Raw genomic sequence first — 26,522 nt, forward strand, 5'->3', positions numbered from 1 at the left:
TTGTGGTTAAAATGCCATTTCATTGATCTTGATAAGTATTGAAAGTGGATGTTACAAACACTAAATTACATGACTCGATAAAAACAATTTTCTAGATGATGTGTTGAGTATGCATGTTAACGTGTCAGTAACCCAGTTACTGGGTGCAGCCATTCAACATGCACTCAGATACAAAATCTTTAAATTACATGACTCGATAAAAACATTTAATTTTCTAGATGATGTGTTGAGTATGCATGTTAACATGTCAGTGAACCAGTTACTGGGTGCAGCCATTTAACATGTACTCAGATTCAAAGTCTTTAAATTTGTTGCATGTAGGCCTGTTCTTTGTTCCTTGGCACTTTTTCTCATTGGGCACTTGTTCAATCCAGGTATTTGATTCCAAAAGGTATTGCATCCTAAAAGTCAAACAGAGAAATGGTGAGACATTTACCAGGGAAGTCCAATTCTCACAGAGTAAGACCTTAGGGGTAAAAACATCTTCAGTTGTCTTATGACATCATAGCCAGAACTTACTGGCCATTCGAGTCGGTGGTGGAGCCATCTTTGCCCATGATGAGGTATGTCTTCCCTGTCTCTAGCTGTCCTTTACACTGGAGCCTCTTGGCGAACACTCGCACTTTGCTCTCCTCCAGCTTCACATCTCCGGCTGGCAGAAAGAGGGCACAGAGTTACCATAGTTACCATGACCGTAGAAAGAAGTACATGTACTATCTATGGTTACGTCTTCATGAACATTCTAGTCACAGACAGAGATCTCAAGTCAGGATTGGAATAATGGTTTTATCACTTACTGGCTCGGAGTACCTTCGTCACATTAGTTGTGTAGAGTTCAAAGTTACTCTTCACAGACATACTGATGACTTGGACAATGAAACCTAAAACAAACCAGATTTAAAATGAATTACTAGCTTCACCTTATTTGTCCCATACTGTAACTGTTAAATTATTGACCTGTGTCATACTCATAGCTAAATTGTCTACTGACCGTAATCCACAGTGGGGGAATAGCAAGCATGTTCAAAACGATCTTTCTTCTCTAGCTTCAGTGGTCCAAAAGTGTCCTTCTCTTTGTGGCAGGGCCCTAAAAAACCAATGGGACTTTCTTTAGTGTCATACAGACCCTAACCAATGAAACCAGAACCAATGGGACTTTCTTTAGTGTCATACAGACCCTAACCAATGAAACCAGAACCAATGGAATAGTCCCAAAATGGTCAAATCCCGCCTTTAAGGCCCTACAGGCAGGCTCAATCAAATTCTCCACACTATTAGAACCCAGGTCTGGTGCCATAACAGTGAGAGAATTCTTCAAAATGGTAACAGAGAATGTTGGCGATAGTGATAGAAATAATAACTTACTCTCTGAACACTGGCACACATCCCCTGAACACAATGTTGAAACCATCTTGCTTCTTTTTGGTGCAGCATAGAAAGTAGTACACTTTCTGTCTGTGATAGTGTGTGTGTGTGTGTGTGTGTGTGTGTGTGTGTGTGTGTGTGTGTGTGTGTGTGTGTGTGTGTGTGTGTGCGAGAGAGAAAGAGAGATAGAGGAGAAAGAGAGGGGAGGAAGGAAGGGACAGAGGGAGAGAGAGAGGGAGAGGAGGGAGAGAGGATAGAGAGAGAGAGCGAGAGAGAGAGAGAGTAGGAGAGAGAGAGAGAGCGAGAGAGAGAGGGGAGGGAGGAAGGTGTATGTTAGCAAAGACAGACAGACCGGGAGGAAGAGAGAGAGACAGTGGCAGATGGGGAGAGATAGTCAAATTATGCATTATTTTTTAGTGATGGCTAATATATTCAGAAGACTATTTGACAGATACAAAAAAATCTATCAAGGTAACAAAAAAAAGTACAGAATAAATGTGAAAAGAAAGCCTTGTATACCTGGTTCATAGTAGTCATAGAATGTGGCCGGAGCAGGCTGCAGTAAACCTATAGTTACTGTCTGCACAGCCCTAAACGTTACACACTCCCTTTCCTCAATCTGGACAGAGACAGAAAAAACCTTTGGGATTTTCGATTTCACACTGTTCCACCGAGTTGCTTGTGTATTCGTGTCTGTGTGAGTCTCACCTCATTAAAGTACAACAGCACTTTGCCATGTGAGACCTCGTAGTGAGAGATGTATTGTTCATCAGGGTTCTTTAGCTGTGGAGAGACAACAGTTAGAGAAAGAGGAAGGGAGGAAGGAATGATCGAGGGATGAAAAGGGGGAAAGGAGAGAGGAAGGAATGATCGAGGAATGAAATAGGGGAAGGGAGAGAGGAAGGAATGATGGAGAGATAAAAGGGGGAAGGAGGGAGGAAAGAATGATTGAGGGATGAAAAGGGGGAAAGGAGAGAGGAAGGAATGATGGAGGGATGAAAAGGGGGAAGGGAGAGAGGAAGATCAGGGGATGAAAAGGGGAAGGGAGAGAGGAAGATCAGGGGATGAAAAGGGGGAAGAGAGAGAGGAAGATCAGGGGATGAAAAGGGGGAAGGGAGAGAGGAAGATCAGGGGATGAAAAGGGGGAAGGGAGAGAGGAAGATCAGGGGAGAGACTGACAGAACATTGGTTACTAAAGAAAAGTAAAGGGAGGGGGTTGGTAACGTGTTTATATAGACTCTATATGATGATGAAGACTCACCTTGTCCAGGTCGTCTGTCTGTGCCTCAAAGCCACTGAGCAGTGTGATGTCGGCTATGGACATTCCTGTGAGATTCCTGGTCAGACTATGACTAAAGAATATAAGTTAGTTAGCTTACTGAAAAACCACTGCCCTATCGCCTAGGCCGTCACAAAATATTCCTCCCAGTCATAAATCTTCTGTTATTTGTATATTCATGACAGAATCAGTTCCCTCTCTGTTTAACTGATCTCACACAGACCTCTCTGTTTAACTGACCTCACACAGACCTCTCTGTTTAACTGACCTCACACAGACCTCTCTGTTTAACATACCTCACACAGACTTCGTATTCAACATCGTTTTCAGAATTCCGGCTTTGCTGAGTATCTCTTCTGTGTCTGCTGCGAGCGTCAAACCACTCAATCGCTGATCGGGGGACATCCTCTTCCTCCCTTTTCTCTCCGTCTCCATAGTCACCCTCATAGTCGTTGTAGTCTTCAACAATCTGGGCTGATGAAACAAAGTGTTATCATAGTGTACTTGTGGAACTCTGTCACACACATCCTAACCTGTAGTAAAAGGAGCACTGAATCAGAGTAGTGCTGTACGCTCACCAGTGTACTCTACTCTCCCCTCTACTTTGACTGTGATTGACAGAAGGTTACAGTCGTCTGAGGAGTCCAGTAGATGGTAAGCTTTCGTAACCTGCCAGACAGATCAATATATTACCAGTTTGAATGAACATCAATAAATATATTTTGATGAGAAAGACGCTCACCTTCATCTTGGCTTTTCCCTGTCCCGTTAGGGCTACGTTAATGATAGGATTACCAATCAGTCTCTGGCCAAGTAGAGACAGAGAGAGAGAGAGTTACGTGTGTGTGTGTGTGTGTGTGTGTGTGTGTGTGTGTGTGTGTGTGTGTGTGTGTGTGTGTGTGTGTGTGTGTGTGTGTGTGTGTGTGTGTGTTGGAGTGGGTATACCTTCAGCTCCGTTTCTACTTTATCCCCCTTGTTGTCCAATGACAGCTTCTGAATGTCGCTCTTCCCTGGAATAGTGAACTGTACCTCCACTTCTGTGATGGGAGGTTGGGGCCTGTTCAGTGCATACTCAGAGAGAGCCTCCAAAGCCACTATAGTATCCTAAAGACATTAAGATGAATGCATAGACTGGATACAAATTGAAGGTAGACATTTAGCATGTTATTTCTACCAAATGGTGTAGAATGTAAAATGTCCATCGACTCTCAATGAGTGGGACTCTCACCCTTGGGTCACTGTATCAGTAGAATATCAGTATTGTTGGACTGAATATGAAGGTGGAAAATTAGCAAAACATGCTAACTAGGAACAAGGAAACTACATGCACTAGGAGGCAATGAAGCAGCCACATCATGTTTTGGCATTGTTTGGCTCTCCATCAATACAGTATATCTCACCTGTGAGGACTTGAAGTCTCCTCCATCAATACAGTATATCTCACCTGTGAGGACTTGAAGTCTCCTCCATCAGTAGAGTATATCTCACCTATGAGGACTTGAAGTCTCCTCCATCAGTACAGTATATCTCACCTGTGAGGACTTGAAGTCTCCTCCATCAATACAGTATATCTCACCTGTGTGGACTTGAAGTCTCCTCCATCAGTACAGTATATCTCACCTGTGTGGACTTGAAGTCTCCTCCATCAGTACAGTATATCTCACCTGTGTGGACTTGAAGTCTCCTCCATCAGTACAGTATATCTCACCTGTGTGGACTTGAAGTCTCCTCCATCAGTACAGTATATCTCACCTGTGTGGACTTGAAACCTCCTCCATAGTTCTCCTGTGAAGTCAGCCAGCAGGCTGCAGAGTCTGCCCACTCTGCGTCCTTATGAGCCACTGCAGTTAACAGGGCATAGGCTGTAGTCTCTACTGTTATGGCCTCTGTTGTCGGTACATAATGTTTCTTTTCCTCATTCACCATGCCAGCGTTAGCATACCACCCACGGCAATTGTCTTTCCCTGTCAAGAGCAGTCAATGAATATCAATGTCAGCAGCAATCCCCCATCAGCCCACACCATTCTGACCTATAACAGGAGTGTAATAGGACAATACCTTCAGTTGCCAGTCCTTTGAGTTTTTCCCAGGAAGGCTCAGCCTGTTTCCGGTCAGTCAGACAGACTGACAGACAGTAGGCTGTTATGGCCACAGCGTAGGGCCTCTGTAGCCCCTCAACACGTGAGAGCAGGTAGCCGGTGGCTTTGGAGATAATGGCTTTCTACACAAACACAAACACAAACACAGAGCAGCTAGCCATTCTGGTTAAAAATAGGAGCATTTGATGTCTCTGTTTTTCTTCTTCTCCAGGATAGAGATGGCTGATTTAGACAGATGATTCGGTTGAAGTCGGTTAATTGGTAACACAATAAAAAAGTACACTATACTAAACACTTGTGAGTTAATAAGGAAATACGTCCACCTATCTTACCGTATCGCTACGCTCCTTGTTGTCTGTCAGGAAAGGGAGGGAGCGATTTAGAGCCACAGTTATGAAAGCAGTCATGGAGACATCTCCCTCTATCCCTCTAATGCCTCCCTAGAGAGAAAAAGAGACAACTCAACTCAACAGATAAAGAGAAAATACAGGAGGGTTGCCAGTTCGAGTCCTGCGTCTGACTGAGTTGGCAACCAGAGGGTTGCTGGAATGAAATCCTAGATGCCTTTGCCTGCTGTTGTGCTTTTAAGCAAGGCACTTAACCTCCACGCAACAACAGCTCCCCAGGCGTCCAGTGTGGAAGCCTCCCACACCTCTCCAAAACCTGTCTATGTTATGTGTGTCTTTCGGAGGAGTTGGGTTAAAAGCGGAAGTCAAATTTCGGTTGGACCTTGTGTGAAACTGCCCAATAAAGTGATCTTCATGTTAAAACTAGTGTTCTGAATAATCCTTTACCTGCATTTCCCGGTGTATGACTGGGTTAGGGTCCGAGAATGATCCATCCTCCTTCTGTTTAACCAGGAGGTATCTGACTGAATCAATGATATGCTGCTCAGACACACCCTGTGCCCATCTCCCCTTCTCTCCACCGCCTGCATTCTGACGTTCTGCCACCAGAGACATCACTTTCACAACAAGGCCCGTCAGCCTAGAGAGGAAGGGTAACAAACACTGTGATAGGATCGGCCAGCTCCAGTCCTGGAGAGTTGCAGTGTTTACAGGCTTTTATTCCAGACAGACAGAAAACTACAGTACCACAAAAACAAGCAACGTAAAGAGAGATGTACTGACCAGTAACTGGTGGGATGGTGCGTCCAAGCTCCATATGATCCATCACCCTTTTTAAAAGTCAAAATTCTCATATAGCCTGACAGAGAGAGAGAGAGAGAGAGAGAGAGAGAGAGAGAGAGAAAGAGAGAGAGAGAGACAGAGAGAGATATTGTATTTTGTGTTTCTTACTGAAAATAAAACATCTTCATTACAGTTCTCCCACACCTTGCTCTGTGAACTGGAGAGCTGTATCTCTGATGCCAGGGGGCAGCTCATACCAGCGCTGGCTAAGGTCCAGATAGCGGAGGGCCAGGGCTGTGGGGGCCATACGTTTCATAGTCTGCTCTGCACATCCATGAGGAGCATTGAGCAAGCTGCTAACCCCATCGGGAGAGAGCAGGGTCTTGGAAGTGGACTTGCCAAACAGCTCCCCTGGGGAATGGATGAGATTGGATATTAAACTGACAATACTGTTGTGAAGAGAAATGATTGGAGGGTAAAATGAGTCAGACCTTCCATCTTGACGAAGATATTGGTGCTGGAGCCAGGGACTGTGTTGTCTGGTAACTTTCCATCAATCGTGAAAGATTGGCGACTCTTCCCTGACAACAGAGAATGAGAGAAGCTGGTTGGTGCTTTTTATGCCATAAACTATTACGTGAATAAAATGCTGTCATCATAGATATTCTGTTAGCAATCTCACCAATATTGGCATTCAGGTCAACAAAATGAGTTTCCTCCACTCTCTTCTCTGTTCCCTCCGTCTAAAATATGAGAAACTATCATATTACATAAATGCAGTAGCTTTACAGTAATGGATCTTCAGTTCAAATTTTTTGTAGTAGTAATTTTCCCCGATATTTTTTGTATACTTACTCTAACATTCAGAATCTTTTCAATAGCATCACTGCCGTCCTCATTCTCTATGTCATAAAGGCGTATTTTGATGGGTATGGGGCCGGTTTCCATGGGTACTGCAGAGAATGTGACTGCTTTGGAGGAGTGGGCCTCCACGGTGATGTTGACATAGGTTTTGATGGAACTGGAGCCTGGTGAACAGAGCTTGTCATTTCTCTCCATGTGGAGTGCAATCTGAGAAGGAGGAAGTGCTCCATCAGCTGTATGGCATTTCATATTTCTGTTTATGCTTCTGAAGTGTTCAACTGTAGTACTACAGAAAGTGATTCAACTGTACCTGTGCAGCCTCGTCCCAATAGTTGTAGACAACAGGAGCAATAGACATTTGCTCAAATCTTTTGACTGAGTACGGCAGCCTCAGAGAGACAAAAACCTTCTTAAACACACGGAACTCATGTGGTTCTGCAACACAGATGCCTGCAGGAGGGACACACACAGACAGGTCCATTACTCTCCAGAATGACACCACACGTTCCTTACTGTCTAGGTACAGGAATATGAACCAATAGAGGAGGAGGATGTTACCATGAGAAGCAGACAAGCTGACAGCCTGTATCTCCCAGGTGGTGATGGAATCAGGCAGAGCCACAGTATGACTAAGGGAGACAGAGAGAGAGACAAATTACAATAGTGTTTCAGACACATGGCGCCGATATACTGTGTGTCTAAATGTCCATTTCTCACCTTCCTTTGCCGTTTATATCGACCACTGCGAATGCAAAGCTTGGGGGGAAACTTCTGCGTATTTGCTGATTGGTTGTGTCAAAGAAGTCTTCGATGTCTGTGGCACTAGCAGCTGAGAGGAGAGAGTGTAGACTAAAGGTGTCACAATAATATAACCTTTTAAGATCGTATTCTCATCCAATCCTTTTAAGTTATAACAAGTCAGACATGTCTGTCTAAAGGATAGTGTCTGTTATCATTTTGTTACCATGTTATACATGTTAGAATGGTAATATCCCCAACAATCAAGTCATCCTCACTCCTGCCATGTCCTCTCTGGGCGTCGTCTCGTTTCTTCTTCTCCCTCAACTTCTCTCCCTCTATGCAGCAGTCCAGGAAGGCCTTGACACAGACACGGTCCTTATTGGCTCGTGCCACTCTCTCGGCTCTCTGCTGACACGTCCTCAGCATGGGGATCAGGGACAAGCCATGAGAACAACACTCCTGCAGCTTGGCGTCTGAGTAACTGGATTCTGGGAGTTGGAGATGGTGAGGTAGTGACAAAAGGTTTTAGTTCGTACCTGCCAGGACTGATGAACAGTCTCTCCCACCACCTCAGGCAGCAGTTAGTGACAGTCAATAGTAAAGTAACGTTGTAATACTTATGGACACCATCTGCTTCTGGAGGTCCAGAGAACGCCTCTGTCGTCTGAAGCCTGACTCACAGTTAAACCCTAAGACAAACACACATACAGTAGGGTGAAGACCATCAACATAAAACATCAACATATTGTGGGAACATGTAGGTTTTGAGCAACTATGATGTCATTAATGCTTTGTTGAAATGTACGTCTGAGTTGGTGTTTTTTTTCTATTTGTTTTTCCTTTATGTTGAAGGTTGGGATTTAAGTCCCAGACAATGTCATGTCTAGTTTAGTGGATCCATGTCTGTGAAATGTTAAGTCGTCTACCTCCTAAAGGGGTTTTAACCCTATCCCAGAGAACATCATTCAGAAACTATGGACCAAAGAAGAAGTAGTGTAGACACTAGACAGCTGTATTGTTTAATCACACTACGTTCGTCATACCCTTCCTCATCCTAGATAGCACATGAGAGTTGGAGATGAATGACAAGCCAGCGTCGTTCAACACAGAGGCTGTATCTGAGCCGCCACCGTATGAGCAACCAAGGTCATAGGACTGCATGGACGAGAATACCTGTGAACAGCACACAAAATATTCACACTATTAGTCAAAAAGAGCCGCTTGGTCTTTATTGCATAGAATATATTTATACCTGTACATTATAAGGAGTGCGTTTTAGAGGAAATAATGTTGAGGAGACAATATGTATAATTATTCTTTAGTAAATAGTAGCTTGTATATGTGTATATACAGTACCAGTCAAAGGTTTGGACACACCTACTCATTCAAGGGTTTTTCTTTTCTATATTTCATATTTTAGATTCTTCAAAGTAGCCACCCTTTGACTTGATGACAGCTTTGCACACTCTTGGCATTCTCTCAACCAGATGCATGAGGTAGTCACCTGGAATGTATTTAAATTAACAGGTGTGCCTTGTTAAAAGTTAATTTCTGGAATTTCTTTCCTTCTTAATGCGTTTGAGCTAATTAGTAGTGTTGTGACAAGGTAGGGGTGGTATACAGAAGATAGCCAAGACCAAGTCCATATTATGGCACTAATAGTTCAAATAAACCAAGAGAAACGACAGTCCATCATTACTTTAAGACATGAAGGTCAGTCAAAATCTCAAGAACTTTGAAAGCTTCTTCAAGTGCAGTCGCAAAAACCATCAAGTGTTATGATGAAACTGGCTCTCATGAGGACCGCCACAGGAAAGGAAGACTCTGAGTTAACTCTGCTGCAGAGGATAAGTGTTACGGTGCGTGAATGAGGACCCAAAAGCGAATTAATGTAAACAGAGCTTCTTTAATAACCAAACATAGGTAGGCTCAGATGGACCGGCAGATTCCGACAGGACAGGACAAGGTTGCAGCAAACATGACGATAGTCTGGTTCAGGCATGACTAACACAAACAAGAATCCGACAAAGACAGGAGCAGAAAGAGAGAGAGATATAGAGACCTAATCAGAGGGAAAAAGGGAACAGGTGGGAAAAGGGGTGAACGAGGTAGTCAGAGAAGACAAGGGACAGCTGGGGGAAAGAGGGGGAGAAAAGGTAACCTAACACGACCAGCAGAGGGAGACAGGGTGAAGAGAAAGGACAGAAACAAGACACAACATGACAGTACATGACAGTACCCCCCCACTCACCGAGCGCCTCCTGGCGCACTCGAGGAGGAAGCCTGGCGGCAACGGAGGAAATCATCGATCAGCGCACGGTCCAGCACGTCCCGAGAGGGAACCCAACTCCTCTCCTCAGGACCGTACCCCTCCCAATCTACTAGGTACTGATGACCACGGCCCCGAGGACGCATGTCCAAAATCCTACGGACCCTGTAGATGGGTGCGCCCTCGACAAGGATGGGGGGGGGGGGGAAGACGAGCGGGGGCGCGAAGAACGGGCTTGACACAGGAGACATGGAAGACCGGGTGGACGCGACGAAGATATCGCGGCAGAAGAAGTCGCACTGCGACAGGGTTAATGATTTGAGAAATACGGAACGGACCAATGAACCGCGGGGTCAACTTGCGAGAAGCGGTCTTAAGGGGAAGGTTCTGAGTGGAGAGCCAAACTCTCTGACCGCGACAATATCTTGGACTCTTAGTTCTACGCTTATTAGCAGCTCTCACAGTCTGCGCCCTATAACGGCAAAGTGCAGACCTGACCCTCTTCCAGGTGCGCTCGCAACGTTGGACAAAAGCCTGAGCGGAGGGGACGCTGGACTCGGCGAACTGAGATGAGAACAGCGGAGGCTGGTACCCGAGGCTACTCTGAAAAGGAGATAGCCCGGTCGCAGACGAAGGAAGCGAGTTGTGGGCGTATTCTGCCCAGGGGAGCTGTTCTGACCAAGACGCAGGGTTGCGAAAAGAAAGACTGCGTAAGATGCGACCAATAGTCTGATTGGCCCGTTCTGCTTGACCGTTAGACTGGGGGTGAAAGCCGGAAGAGAGACTGACGGAAGCCCCAATCAAACGGCAAAACTCCCTCCAAAATTGAGACGTGAATTGCGGACCTCTGTCCGAAACGACGTCTGACGGAAGGCCATGAATTCTGAAAACATTCTCGATGATGATTTGTGCCGTCTCTTTAGCAGAAGGAAGCTTAGCAAGGGGGATAAAATGAGCCGCCTTAGAGAACCTGTCGACAACCGTAAGAATAACAGTCTTCCCCGCTGACGAAGGCAGTCCGGTGACAAAATCTAAGGCGATGTGAGACCACGGTCGAGAGGGAATGGGAAGCGGCCTGAGACGGCCGGCAGGAGGGGAGTTACCGGACTTAGTCTGCGCGCAGACCGAACAAGCAGCCACGAAGCGACGCGTGTCATGCTCCCGGGTGGGCCACCAAAAACGCTGGCGAATGGAAGCAAGCGTACCCCGAACGCCAGGGTGGCCGGCTAACTTGGCAGAGTGAGCCCACTGAAGAACGGCCAGACGAGTAGGAACGGGAACGAAAAGAAGGTTCCTAGGACAGGCGCGCGGCGACGGAGTTTGAGTGAGTGCTTGCTTTACCTGCCTCTCAATTCCCCAGACAGTCAACCCGACAACACGCCCCTCAGGGAGAATCCCCTCGGGGTCAGTGGAGGCTACTGAAGAACTGAAGAGACGAGATAAAGCATCAGGCTTGGTGTTCTTAGAGCCCGGACGATAAGAAATCACGAACTCGAAACGAGCGAAAAACAGCGCCCAGCGCGCCTGACGCGCATTAAGTCGTTTGGCAGAACGGATGTACTTAAGGTTCCTATGGTCAGTCCAAACGACAAAAGGAACGGTCGCCCCCTCCAACCACTGTCGCCATTCGCCTAGGGCTAAGCGGATGGCGAGCAGTTCGCGGTTTCCCACATCATAGTTACGTTCCGACGGCGACAGGCGATGAGAAAAATACGCGCAAGGGTGGACCTTGTCGTCAGAGAGGGAGCGCTGAGAAAGAATGGCTCCCACGCCCACCTCTGACGCGTCAACCTCGACAACGAACTGTCTAGTGACGTCAGGTGTAACAAGGATAGGTGCGGATGTAAAACGATTCTTGAGGAGATCAAAAGCTCCCTGGGCGGAAACGGACCACCTAAAGCACGTCTTGACAGAAGTAAGGGCTGTGAGAGGAGCTGCCACCTGACCGAAATTACGGATGAAACGACGATAGAAGTTCGCGAAGCCGAGAAAGCGCTGCAGCTCGACGCGTGACTTAGGGACGGGCCAATCAATGACAGCTTGGACCTTAGCGGGATCCATCTTAATGCCTTCAGCGGAAATAACAGAACCGAGAAATGTGACGGAGGAGGCATGAAAAGAGCACTTCTCAGCCTTCACAAAAAGACAATTCTCTAAAAGGCGCTGGAGGACACGTCGAACGTGCTGAACATGAATCTGGAGTGACGGTGAAAAAATCAGGATATCGTCAAGGTAAACGAAAACAAAGATGTTCAGCATGTCTCTCAGGACATCATTGACTAATGCCTGAAAGACAGCTGGAGCGTTAGCGAGGCCGAAAGGAAGAACCCGGTATTCAAAGTGCCCTAACGGAGTGTTAAACGCCGTCTTCCACTCGTCCCCCTCCCTGATGCGCACGAGATGGTAAGCGTTACGAAGGTCCAACTTAGTGAAAAACCTGGCTCCCTGCAGGATCTCGAAGGCTGAAGACATAAGAGGAAGCGGATAACGATTCTTCACTGTTATGTCATTCAGCCCTCGATAATCTATGCAGGGGCGCAGGGACCCGTCCTTCTTCTTAACAAAAAAAAACCCCGCTCCGGCGGGAGAGGAGGAGGGGACTATGGTACCGGCGTCAAGAGCTACAGACAAATAATCTTCGAGAGCCTTACGTTCGGGAGCCGACAGAGAGTATAGTCTACCCCGGGGGGGAGTGGTTCCCGGAAGGAGATCAATACTACAATCATACGACCGGTGTGGAGGAAGAGAGGTGGCCCTGGACCGACTGAACACCGTGCGCAGATCGTGATACTCCTCCGGCACCCCTGTCAAATCACCAGGCTCCTCCTGTGAAGAAGAGACAGAGGAAACAGGAGGGATAGCAGACATTAAACATTTCACATGACAAGAGACGTTCCAGGAGAGGATAGAATTACTAGACCAATTAATAGAAGGATTATGACAAACTAGCCAGGGATGGCCCAAAACAACAGGTGTAAAAGGTGAACGAAAAATTAAAAAAGAAATGGTTTCGCTATGATTACCAGAAACAGTGAGGGTTAAAGGTAGCGTCTCACGCTGAATCCTGGGGAGAGGACTACCATCCAGGGCGAACAAGGCCGTGGACTCCCTTAACTGTCTGAGAGGAATGTCATGTTCCCGAGCCCATGTCTCGTCCATAAAACAGCCCTCCGCCCCAGAGTCTATTAAGGCACTGCAGGAAGCTGACGAACCGGTCCAGCGTAGATGGACCGACAAGGTAGTGCAGGATCTTGAAGGAGAGACAGGAGTAGTAGCGCTCACCAGTAGCCCTCCGCTTACTGATGAGCTCTGGCTTTTACTGGACATGAAGTGACAAAATGACCAGCAGAACCGCAATAGAGACAGAGGCGGTTGGTGATTCTCCGTTCCCTCTCCTTAGTCGAGATGCGGATACCTCCCAGCTGCATAGGCTCAGCACCCGAGCCGGCAGAGGAAGATGGTAGTGATGCGGAGAGGGGGGCAACGGAGAACGCGAGCTCCTTTCCACGAGCTCGGTGACGAAGATCAACCCGTCGCTCAATGCGAATAGCGAGTTCAATCAAGGAATCCACGCTGGAAGGAACCTCCCGGGAGAGAATCTCATCCTTAACCTCTGCGCGGAGACCCTCCAGAAAACGAGCGAGCAAAGCCGGCTCGTTCCAGCCACTGGAGGCAGCAAGAGTGCGAAACTCAATAGAGTAGTCTGTTATGGATCGATTACCTTGACATAGGGAAGACAGGGCCCTGGAAGCCTCCTCCCCAAAAACAGATCGATCAAAAACCCGTATCATCTCCTCCTTAAAGTCCTGATACTGGTTAGTACACTCAGCCCTTGCCTCCCAGATTGCCGTGCCCCACTCACGAGCCCGTCCAGTAAGGAGAAATATGACGTAGGCGACACGAGCAGTGCTCCTGGAGTAAGTGTTGGGCTGGAGAGAAAACACAATATCACACTGGGTGAGGAACGAGCGGCATTCAGTGGGCTCCCCAGAGTAACACGGCGGGTTATTGATTCTGGGCTCCGGAGATTCGAAAGCCCTGGAAGTGGCCGGTGGATCGAGGCGGAGATGGTGAACCTGTTCTGTGAGGTTGGAGACTTGGGTGGCCAGGGTCTCAACGGCATGTCGAGCAGCAGACAATTCCTGCTCGTGTCTGCCTAGCATCGCTCCCTGGATCTCGACGGCTGAGTGGAGAGGATCCGAAGTCGCTGGGTCCATTCTTGGTCGGATTCTTCTGTTACGGTGCGTGAATGAGGACCCAAAAGCGAATTAATGTAAACAGAGCTTCTTTAATAACCAAACATAGGTAGGCTCAGATGGACCGGCAGATTCCGACAGGACAGGACAAGGTTGCAGCAAACATGACGATAGTCTGGTTCAGGCATGACTAACACAAACAAGAATCCGACAAAGACAGGAGCAGAAAGAGAGAGAGATATAGAGACCTAATCAGAGGGAAAAAGGGAACAGGTGGGAAAAGGGGTGAACGAGGTAGTCAGAGAAGACAAGGGACAGCTGGGGGAAAGAGGGGGAGAAAAGGTAACCTAACACGACCAGCAGAGGGAGACAGGGTGAAGAGAAAGGACAGAAACAAGACACAACATGACAGTACATGACAATAAGTTCATTAGAGTTAACTGAACCTCAGACTGCAGCCCAAATAAATGCTTCACAGAGTTCAAGTAACAGACATCTAAACAGCAACTGTTCAGAGGAGATCAGGCCTTCATGGTCAAATTGCTGCAAAGAAACCATTACTAAAGGACACCAACAAGAAGAAGAGACTTGCTTGGGGAAAGAAACACGAGCAATGGACATTAGACCAGATGGAAATCTGTCTTTTGGTCTGATGAGTCCAAAGTTGAGATTTTTGGTTCCAACCGCCGTGTTTTTGTGAGACGCAGAGTAGGTGAACGGATGATCTCCGCAAGTGTGGTTCCCACCGTGAAGCATGGAGGAGGTGTGATGGGGTGGGGGTGCTTTGCTAGTGACACTGTTGATGATTTATTTAAAATTCAATGCATACTTAACCAGCATGGCTACCACAGCATTCTTCAAAGATACGCCATCCCATCTGGTTTGCGCTTAGTGGGACTATCATTTGTTTTTCAACAGGACAATGGCCCAAAACACACCTCCAGGCTGTGTAAGGGCTATTTGTGATGGAGCCCATCAGATGACCTGGCCTCCACAATAACCCAACCTCAACCCAATTGAGATGGTTTGGGATGAGTTGGACAGCAGAGTGAAGGAAAAACAGCCAACAAGTGCCCAGCATATGAGGGAACTCCTTCAAGACTGTTGGAAAGGCATTCCTCATGAAGCTGGTTGAGACAATGCTAAGAGTGTGCAAAGCTGTCATAAAGGCAAAGGGTGGTTACTTTGAAGAATCTAAAATCTAAAATATATTTTGATTTGTTTAACACTTTTTTGGTTGCTATATGATTCCATATGTGTTTTTTCATAGTTTTGATGTCTTCACCTTTATTCTATAATTTGAATATAGCAACAATAAAGAACACCCTTGAATGAGTAGGTGTTCTAAAACTTCTGACTGGTACTGTATATTCAAAGAAATATATATAAGGGGATTAGAAATGATGCAGACAATTACATTGATGGAAGCTACAATATTTCTGCAATATTAAAGCTGATGTGCCCCCACCCAACAAATAAAATAATAATATTCAAATAATAGTAGCTTGCCTGTTTGGGGGTGAGTTTGTTCTGGGCATTGAGAGCATAAATAGCCTTGTCCACAGCCAGCAAGGCAACTTTGGCCTTCTGACCATTTAAGTCTATCTCCAGCTTCGCCGTGTTTCCAGGTAGATATTCATCTTTTGACTTTACCTAGAGCATATAAATTATACATATACCTAGAACATATAAATAAATATACATATACCTAGAGCATGTAAATATACATATACCTAGAGCATATAAATATACATATGCCTAGAGCATTTAAATATACATATACCTACAGCATATACAGTGCCTTGCGAAAGTATTCGGCCCCCTTGAACTTTGCGACCTTTTGCCACATTTCAGGCTTCAAACATAAAGATATAAAACTGTATTTTTTTGTGAAGAATCAACAACAAGTGGGACACAATCATGAAGTGGAACGACATTTATTGGATATTTCAAACTTTTTTAACAAATCAAAAACTGAAAAATTGGGCGTGCAAAATTATTCAGCCCCTTTACTTTCAGTGCAGCAAACTCTCTCCAGAAGTTTAGTGAGGATCTCTGAATGATCCAATGTTGACCTAAATGACTAATGATGATAAATACAATCCACCTGTGTGTAATCAAGTCTCCGTATAAATGCACCTGCACTGTGATAGTCTCAGAGGTCCGTTAAAAGCGCAGAGAGCATCATGAAGAACAAGGAACACACCAGGCAGGTCCGAGATACTGTTGTGAAGAAGTTTAAAGCCGGATTTGGATACAAAAATATTTCCCAAGCTTTAAACATCCCAAGGAGCACTGTGCAAGCGATAATATTGAAATGGAAGGAGTATCAGACCACTGCAAATCTACCAAGACCTGGCCGTCCCTCTAAACTTTCAGCTCATACAAGGAGAAGACTGATCAGAGATGCAGCCAAGAGGCCCATGATCACTCTGGATGAACTGCAGAGATCTACAGCTGAGGTGGGAGACTCTGTCCATAGGACAACAATCAGTCGTATATTGCACAAATCTGGCCTTTATGGAAGAGTGGCAAGAAGAAAGCCATTTCTTAAAGATATCCATAAAAAGTGTTGTTTAAAGTTTGCCACAAGCCACCTGGGAGACACACCAAACATGTGGAAGAAGGTGCTCTGGTCAGATGAAACCAAAATTGAACTTTTTGGCAACAATGCAAAACGTTATGTTTGGCGTAAAAGCAACACAGCTCATCACTCTGAACACACCATCCCCACTGTCAAACATGGTGGTGGCAGCATCATGGTTTGGGCCTGCTTTTCTTCAGCAGGGACAGGGAAGATGGTTAAAATTGATGGGAAGATGGATGGAGCCAAATACAGGACCATTCTGGAAGAAAACCTGATGGAGTCTGCAAAAGACCTGGGACTGGGACGGAGATTTGTCTTCCAACAAGACAATGATCCAAAACATAAAGCAAAATCTACAATGGAATGGTTCAAAAATAAACATATCCAGGTGTTAGAATGGCCAAGTCAAAGTCCAGACCTGAATCCAATCGAGAATCTGTGGAAAGAACTGAAAACTGCTGTTCACAAATGCTCTCCATCCAACCTCACTGAGCTCGAGCTGTTTTGCAAGGAGGAATGGGAAAAAATGTCAGTCTCTCGATGTGCAAAACTGATAGAGACATACCCCAAGCGACTTACAGCTGTAATCGCAGCAAAAGGTGGCGCTACAAAGTATTAACTTAAGGGGGCTGAATAATTTTGCACGCCCAATTTTTCAGTTTTTGATTTGTTAAAAAAGTTTGAAATATCCAATAAATGTCGTTCCACTTCATGATTGTGTCCCACTTGTTGTTGATTCTTCACAAAAAAATACAGTTTTATATCTTTATGTTTGAAGCCTGAAATGTGGCAAAAGGTCGCAAAGTTCAAGAGGGCCGAATACTTTCGCAAGGCACTGTAAATATACATATACCTAGAACATATACATATACCTAGAGCATATAAATATACATATACCTAGAGCATATGAATATACATAGGAAAAGATTAGGATGATAACACCAAATACGTATCATTAGTAAATGACTCTGAAATGAATTGTAACTTATTAACAGTCAGCATAGATTAAACCCTTTATTTCTCTTTCTTTGTTTTGTGTTTCTAACAGGCTTTGGCCACATTGCTGTCTGATTCTCCACAACTCTCTCGGTCAATGCTGATGCTGATCTACTCCAGTCACTGTTCACTCACCTTCACTGTCCCCTCACAAGCATCGTCGACGTCTACCCACACAGAGTCAGTAATGATGTCACCTTTCTGATCATAGTAGTAGCCAATCAGACGGAAGGAGGGGGTCATATCAGGCGTGATTGGAAGCTGAACCTTTGTTAAGTCCCCTGATTTGACAGAACCCTGTTTTGTTAGCACTCCACGGCTGAAAACCTGACGATTAAAAACAGAGAAGTGATTGTTTTTCCTCTCAGTTATAGAACTTTTCCACCATGTCCTGTTCCTTGTGATTTCAATTCAATTCAATTCAAGGGGCTTTATTGGCATGGGAAACATGTTAACATTGCCAAAGCAAGTGAAGTAGATAATATACAAAAGTGAAATAAACAATAAAATGAACAGTAAACATTACACTCACAGAAGTTCCAAAAGAATAAAGATATTACAAATGTCATATTATGTACATATACAGTGTTATAATGATGTACAAATGGTTAAAGTACAAAAGTGAAAATAAATAAGCATAAATATGGGTTGTATTTACAATGGTGTTTGTTCTTCACTGGTTGACCTTTACTTGTGGCATCAAGTCACAAAGATTGCTGCTGTGATGGCACACTGTGGTATTTCACCCAGTAGATATGAGAGTTTATCAAAATCGTGTTGGTTTTCAATTTTTTGTGGATCTGTGTAATCTGAGGGAAATATGTGTCTCTAATATGGTCATACATTGGGCATATATCTCTCACCATGTAGTAAATAAACCCATCCTCTGGTGGCCCATTGAAGACTTTGAATACAACGGAAAGGGTTTGACCCAGCGTCAGAAACGTTTGGCTCACGCTCACGCTCAGATAGGTGTTGCCAGGAGATGATGTACGTTTGACGCCTTTGGTTATTGTCTGGTCATCTACAGTCACCTGATGGAAACAGAGAGGGGAAAACAAGGGATAAAAGAAGAGAGAACCAATCCAAAGTCTTTAGTTTCATATGATTCCTTCAGTGTTTAGTTCACAGCCCATTGCTGTATTGCTTGAAGCTACTGCTAGAAGCTACAGTTTTATTTGGACTATTTTGTTATACTTACCTCCACAGTAATGTCACGATCAAGATTGGGAAGGTTAAAATCGTGCCACACTGCGCCCTGCTGGTTAGTCTTTACAGTTTGGTCTCCATCCTGGAGTTCTGGCAGACGCATTCTCACTGGCTCTCCAACAGCTGGGGAACCATTTGGGAGACGGACCACCACCTAACAGATCACCGGACAAAACAATATACAGTTCATCATTTCACAGATAGACATTGTTCAATCTAACGTATCTCTGTCATCCAAATTGAGGCTTACCACTACACTGAGAGGAACTCCAGGGATGTAGTGAGAGCGGGTACGGGACAGGTCTACAGTGTAACGCTGGGAAACAACAGGAAGAGACACCTCTGCTTCCTGTAGCTCACCACCTGGTGAAGGGATAAAGTCAGTACACTACCAATATCGTTTAGTTGTCTTGTACCTACTGTATGACTGTACCACATTTCAAAAGCCTATTTTTGTTCAAACTAAGAACAACAACTGATGCCTTACTGATGATGTCAGTGACAGACACGGCCATGTAAAGCTGTGCTTCGCTCAGGACCACGTCTGAGAGGGTGGTGTTGAGGTTGGATTTGAGTTGCTCTCGGAGCTTGGATTCCTGGAGAACCGCCGACCCCTCTCCATCTTTTATCTGAGAGAAAAAGGCAAGCGACAGGTTTTTGGTCAAACCATAACTCAAGCTTTGCTTAAACCAAAATGTTGTAACTTTATGTAGAAATAGGTCAGTTGTCCTTCAGAGCTCCCAGAACTTTAGTCTTCTTCTCTGATCGAAGAGTACAGATGTTTTGATTGAAATATGACACATTTATCCTCTCACCGATCCAGTCAGCTCCAATCCTCTGATGAAGACAATCTTGTCTTTTTTACCATCTGGCCCCTGTGTTTTCTCCTTCAGTCCAAACCGGCAGTGGAAAGCTCCCTTTATACTCTTACCATAGGAGTACCTGAGGGGGAAATACAGTGAGGTCAGACCAACTGACAGAGTTCTATGACATATTCATAGATTTGATAAACATTTAGAGGACTTGTACTTGGGTGAATGTCTCAATGAGAACCACATAGCCCGAACTAAAGTTACATTTGCGTGCTCAGTCCACTCCTGTACTCCCTGTTCACTCATGACTGCACGGCCAGGCACGACTCCAACACCATCATTAAGTTGGCTGATGACACAACAGCATTAGGCCGTGTGGTGCCAGGACAACAACCTCTCCCTCAACGTCATCAAGACAAAGGAGATGATTGTGGACTACAGGAAAAGGAGGACCGAGCACGTCCCCATTCTCATCGACGGGGCTGTAGTGGAGCAGGTTGAGAGCCTCAAGTTCCTTGACGTCCACATCACCAACAATCTAACATGGTCCAAGCACACCAAGACAGTCGTGAACAGGGCACAACAAAACCTAATCACCTTCAGGAGACTGAAAAGATTTGGCATGGGTCCTCAGATCCTCTAAATGTTTTACAGCTGCACCATCGAGAGCATCCTGATGGGCTGAATCACTGCATGGTATGGCAACTGCTCGGCCTTCGACTGCAGGGCACTACAGAGGGTAGTGCGTACGGCCCAGTACATCACCGGGGCCAAGCTTCTTGCCATCCAGGACCTCTATACCAGACGGTGTCAGAGGAAGGCCCTAAAAATTGTCAAAGACTAGAGCCTCCCTAGTCATAGACTGTTCTCTCTGCTACCACACGGCAAGCGGTACCGGAGCACGAAGTCTAGGTCCAAAAGGCTTCTAAACAGCTTTTACCCCCAAGCCATAAGACTCCTGACCATTTAATCAAATGGCTACCCTGAATGGCTACCCAGACCCCCCCCCCCCCCCCCCCCCCCACCCTCCTTCTACGCTGCTGCTACTCTGTTATTATCTATGCATAGTCACTTTAATAACTCTACCTACATGTACATAGTACCTCAATTACCTTGACACAGGTGCCCCCACACATTCACTCTGTACCTTTACCCCCTGTATATAGCCTCCACATTGACTCTGTACCTTTACCCCCTGTATATAGCCTCCACATTGACTCTGTACCTTTACCCCCTGTATATAGCCTCCACATTGACTCTGTACCTTTACCCCCTGTATATAGCCTCCACATTGACTCTGTACCTTTACCCCCTGTATATAGCCTCCACTTTGACTCTGTACCTTTACCCCCTGTATATAGCCTCCACATTGGCTCTGTACCTTTACCCCCTGTATATAGCCTCCACACTGACTCTGTACCTTTACCCCCTGTATATAGCCTCCACATTGACTCTGTACCTTTACCCCCTGTATATAATCGCCACATTGACTCTGTACCGGTACCCCCTGTATATAGCCTCCACATTGACTCTGTACCTTTACCCCCTGTATATAGCCTCCACATTGACTCTGTACCGGTACCCCCTGTATATAGCCTCCACATTGACTCTGTACCTTTACCCCCTGTATATAGCCTCCACATTGACTCTGTACCGGTACCCCCTGTATATAGCCTCCGCATTGACTCTGTACCTTTACCCCCTGTATATAGCCTCCACATTGACTCTGTACCTTTACCCCCTGTATATAGCCTCCACATTGACTCTGTACCTTTACCCCCTGTATATAGCCTCCACATTGACACATTGACTCTGTACCTTTACCCCCTGTATATAACCTCCACATTGACTCTGTACCGGTACCCCCTGTATATAGCCTCCACATTGACTCTGTACCGGTACCCCCTGTATATAGAATCCACATTGACTCTGTACCTTTACCCCCTGTATATAGCCTCCACATTGACTCTGTACCTTTACCCCCTGTATATAGCCTCCACATTGACTCTGTACCTTTACCCCCTGTATATAATCGCCACATTGACTCTGTACCGGTACCCCCTGTATATAGCCTCCACATTGACTCTGTACCTTTACCCCCTGTATATAGCCTCCACATTGACTCTGTACCGGTACCCCCTGTATATAGCCTCCACATTGACTCTGTACCTTTACCCCCTGTATATAGCCTCCACATTGACTCTGTACCTTTACCCCTGTATATAGCCTCCACATTGACTCTGTACCTTTACCCCCTGTATATAGCCTCCACATTGACTCTGTACCTTTACCCCCTGTATATAGCCTCCACATTGACTCTGTACCTTTACCCCCTGTATATAGCCTCCACATTGACTCTGTACCTTTACCCCCTGTATATAGCCTCCACATTGACTCTTTACCTTTACCCCCTGTATATAGCCTCCACATTGACTCTGTACCGGTACCCCCTGTATATAGCCTCCACATTGACTCTGTACCTTTACCCCCTGTATATAGCCTCCACATTGACTCTGTACTGGTATCCCCCTGTATATAGCCTCCACATTGACTCTGTACCTTTACCCCCTGTATATAGCCTCCACATTGACTCTGTACCGGTACCCCCTGTATATAGCCTCCACATTGACTCTGTACCTTTACCCCCTGTATATAGCCTCCACATTGACTCTGTACCGGTACCCCCTGTATATAGCACCATATTGTTATTTACTGCTGTTCTTCAATTATTTGTTATTCTTACTTATCTCTTACTTTTTTTGTTGGTATTTTCTTAAAACTGCATTGTTGGTTAAGGGCTTGTAAGTAAGCATTTCACTGTAAGGTCTACTACACCTGATGTATTCAGCATTTCACTGTAAGGTCTACTACACCTGATGTATTCAGCATTTCACTGTAAGGTCTACTACACCTGTTGTATTCAGCATTTCACTGTAAGGTCTACTACACCTGATGTATTCAGCATTTCACTGTAAGGTCTACTACACCTGATGTATTCAGCATTTCACTGTAAGGTCTACTACACCTGATGTATTCAGCATTTCACTGTAAGGTCTACTACACCTGATGTATTCAGCATTTCACTGTAAGGTCTACTACACTTGATGTATTCAGCATTTCACTCTAAGGTCTACTACACCTGATGTATTCAGCATTTCACTGTAAGGTCTACCTACACCTGTTGTATTCAGCATTTCACTGTGAGATCTACTACACCTGTTGTATTCAGCATTTCACTGTAAGGTCTACTACACCTGATGTAGTCAGCATTTCACTGTAAGGTCTACTACACCTGATGTAGTCAGCATTTCACTGTAAGGTCTACTACACCTGTTGTATTCAGCATTTCACTGTAAGGTCTACTACACCTGTTGTATTCAGCATTTCACTGTAAGGTCTACTACACCTGTTGTATTCAGCATTTCACTGTAAGGTCTACTACACCTGTTGTATTCGGCGCAAGTGGCAAATACAATTTGACTTGACATTTTATTTTCAGCACTTTGTAAGGAGCTAGATGTTGTAGGGGGAAACAGTTGATATCAGGATTAAATCTTACTTGGCTAAAATTGTGAAGGTGAACTGTTCAGTGTTCAATAGAAAGTAGCTTTGCTTAGGTATGACGGTCACCTCAAAGCTCGGCAGCACTGAAACAAAAAAACATGTTCAGAACAACAAAACATTTCTTATCCTTTCTCCATGTGTAAGAAAATGTATAAATAATAGCATGAATACATTTTCAGTAAAATATTTTAAGAAAGATTGGCTTTAAACTTGAAATATTCAAATGGTAAATAGAGAGTAAGTTGAGCAAAGGAGATAAAAAGAGAAAATATGAACCAAATTTCTTGACTTGAAATTCTCGAGTAACAGCATTCTTTTCATCTCCTTGGTAATGAGCCACGATCCTCCAGACACCCATTCTAAAATAAAAACACACCAGGTATGATATTAGGTTGTCTTATTATAATCTATTGTTTAAGTAAATCATGTCATCGATTGATCAAATAAGGATAGTTGCACAATATCAGTCAATTAATAGATGCTAACATTGAATAATTGTGAAATTTCCATAGCACATAATATATGACTGTACTCTGAGACATCAGGGATATTAAAAGGGATATTGGTGAATATTCCATCCGTAGCTCTCTTAAGAGTCTTCATTATCCGGTTGCCCGCAGCATTCTACCAAGGAGATACAAATCAGTTACAATACAAATCAGTTACTATTTCACAACTCTTTCAAACATCAAAACAAGCTTTTTCGCATCAGAGATCTCCACCACAATGATAAACATTTCAACACTTCATCAAATGAAATGTAACAACGGAATGTGGTCAAAAATTTCAAGTTTGTACTCACAAAAATAGAGATCTGAAAAACGTCATCATGGGGCTTCATTGAGTGGTTGAGGGTAAATATCCTGTATCTCACTGGTAAAAAAAAATAATCCTAATATAATATCTTAATTGTAAACCTTTGACCAATATTAAAGTTGTACTTGGGCATTTTGACTGGGAGGTCCTTTATCTACTTCCCCAGAGTCAGATGCCTATAGGTGTCTTAGCAGATACGCTAGTTAGCATTGGCTCGTGAAACTACCTCTAACTTGCTTCATACTGGACACAGACACATAAAAATGATACCCACCAGTTCATCTGACTCTGGGGGGGGGAAGTAGATAAGGGGGCCTCATTGCCAAAATCCCAAGTATCCCTTTAAGATCGGGTTCTATTTCATGTAGACTGTAGATGTACCTTGCTGTGTAGGGTTGTAGATAGGCTGGTCAGTCTGAATGAAGATGTAGCCTCTGTGTTGGGAGACTAGGACCCTCACCATCTTTCTGTCTGTCACCCCATCCATCTCAGCCACCAGCAGAAGATAGGGAATATCCCCAAAGGTGGGCAGCTTGTCCCTTTCTACCTGCAAGGTGGGAAAAACATTGAAATGAAACCAATAAGACCTAGTGTATCTCCTTTTTCTTGTTTGTGATATAGTCTGTATGGTCATTCCTTTTATCAAGGCAAGTCTCACTAAGTCATACCTCTAGTTCCACAGTTTGGATCTGTCCCTCCTCAGAACACACAGTGCTGCTCTTTTGAGACATCAGATGTGAAGTTTCCTCATGCTCCAGGTAAAGGGTAACACGTTTATTCAGGAGGGCTTTACCCAGCTGGACATAGACACGCTCCTTCACCCCCACATGGAACACATTGGGAGCTGAGATAAAGAACCTGAGCCAAGAGAAGGTAGCATTTAGAAGACTGTATCTACCACCCAATACTTTTAAAAGTCTAGAATGTAAAGTATCACTTTAAGATCAGAGACAAAAACCTAAAGATGTTTTATTTATGTTTGTCGAACACCAGTATATCAAAAGGCTAAATGTGCAAGTCATTCAGAGGCATTGAAGTACTCAGATTAATCTGAGTTGAAACATTAGATTAGAATACAACTAATATAAACGTCTCGCACTGTAAAACATATTGTGCTAGTTCCACTTTAAAAAATGTAGGCAACTATTTCCATCAGCTTTTTGAGGATTTCCAACATGAGGTATTTTTAGGTATAATATACTTACATTTTAGTGTTTCACAAACACTCATATATTAAGTCCAGTATAAAAATGACTAAGAGACAACTTAGTGACTAAGAGACAACTAATGACTAAGAGACAACTTCATTTGATCTACTTAATCTTTCTGTTTAGTTACTTTCATTGATCGTGTTAAACAGGGTTTGTGTTAAATATGTCTGTTTTTCATCGCTTGGCATCTTTATCTCCTGAAACAGGAATTGTTGAGAGCAGAGTTTATTCCACTAGCACTAACTGGAGGTAAAGTTGTAAGCATTGTAGCATGATCTAACTAATAGTGAGAATGGGTGGTCACATAATTGAATGTCAATTTGCCCTACGGTTTGGATATCCGTTCATCTTGATCCATTACACCTCATAGCATATCAAACTGTTTGATACTAACGTAGAAATGGGATTTTTTGCAAACAACATTGTGTAAAAGTATCGTAAAGTTTTTAAAAAAAGAGCCACATGACAAGTTGTTGGAAGAACTTAAAATTCTTTAGTTGAAAGGAAATACTATGATAATTGAGTAAGTTAAACACAATTTTCCTTGTAGTTGTTTTTACACACAAACAGTTGTGTAGATGCTGCATTTATCTTCTGCTGAATTCATTATTTTTTGGGAATAGTATTTTTTGGTTGATTGAACAAGTAATGTAAAGTACTAATTATATTCAAGTAAAGATGACCACTTCTCTTTTTTATGTCAAAACAATGATATTTTGAAGTATAATTGACTAACCACCTGAATCCTTTTTTACAGTGTATGTGACCATGCTAAAACATAAGTACAAGTCAGTTCAAGTTAAAGCTACATGCACATACAGGACACAGGAAGGCACTGATATTGCATGGTGAAATGTTTCATGAAGATATTGTTGAAACATTTACCTGTCCTGTCCATGTACAGACTCAGCAGCCAAAATGAAGAGCACCATAAGACAGACGGGAGAGCCCATGGTTCTTGTTCACTGTCTCTCCTCCTGCTCTGTCCACAGACCCTATCTTCACAGTTTTATTCACTCAGCTTATATAGATAGATCTCTCCCTTTTCTCTCTTTCTCAATCCCCATGTCAATCTCTTATGCTCCTCCCTTCCCCTCTCCCTCTGAGACAAAAGTTATGTAATTTGTAGTCACTGCCTGATTGAGGCAGGATGCCACTTACTGTTAATCATCAATAATCAAGAAATTGGCACAACTTCATTGAAAAGACAACTGTTCTATAGTTCTCTTCAACTGGTTGGTTCAAGATGGGCAAAAAAGGATTACAACTAAAATAAGAAAGTCCTCTTTGGGATATTATTCTTCAAAATACTCTTCACAGGATTAGATCTGGTGGTACAAACAGAGCAGTTTATTTAACTGTTTGGCTTAAGCAGTCAAAACCT

General features: G+C 44.2%; 1 protein-coding gene across 1 annotated transcript; it reads right to left on the reverse strand.

Moving 5' to 3' along the window:
• Window positions 1-26,522, reverse strand: LOC139396982 (complement C4-like). The gene is made up of 41 exons (XM_071143927.1): window positions 26,024-26,522; window positions 24,596-24,785; window positions 24,309-24,474; window positions 23,914-23,984; window positions 23,644-23,735; window positions 23,388-23,470; window positions 23,107-23,194; window positions 19,551-19,677; window positions 19,223-19,364; window positions 18,986-19,098; window positions 18,728-18,889; window positions 18,390-18,560; window positions 17,662-17,853; window positions 15,453-15,596; window positions 8,522-8,651; window positions 8,096-8,167; window positions 7,754-7,966; window positions 7,455-7,566; window positions 7,296-7,366; window positions 7,048-7,187; window positions 6,729-6,944; window positions 6,556-6,616; window positions 6,365-6,454; window positions 6,078-6,284; window positions 5,874-5,949; window positions 5,538-5,730; window positions 5,076-5,183; window positions 4,703-4,865; window positions 4,397-4,608; window positions 3,590-3,748; window positions 3,387-3,449; window positions 3,223-3,313; window positions 2,941-3,118; window positions 2,627-2,717; window positions 2,074-2,148; window positions 1,885-1,984; window positions 1,366-1,455; window positions 992-1,087; window positions 798-881; window positions 520-652; window positions 1-401 (listed from the first exon to the last, which is right to left on the reverse strand). The coding sequence occupies exons 1-41, from the start codon at window positions 26,089-26,091 to the stop codon at window positions 260-262; spliced, it is 5,175 nt and encodes a 1,724-aa protein (XP_071000028.1). The 5' UTR covers window positions 26,092-26,522; the 3' UTR covers window positions 1-259.

The sequence above is a fragment of the Oncorhynchus clarkii genome, unplaced genomic scaffold (genome assembly GCF_045791955.1).
Source record: "Oncorhynchus clarkii lewisi isolate Uvic-CL-2024 unplaced genomic scaffold, UVic_Ocla_1.0 unplaced_contig_9316_pilon_pilon, whole genome shotgun sequence".
Lineage (NCBI taxonomy): Eukaryota > Metazoa > Chordata > Actinopteri > Salmoniformes > Salmonidae > Oncorhynchus > Oncorhynchus clarkii.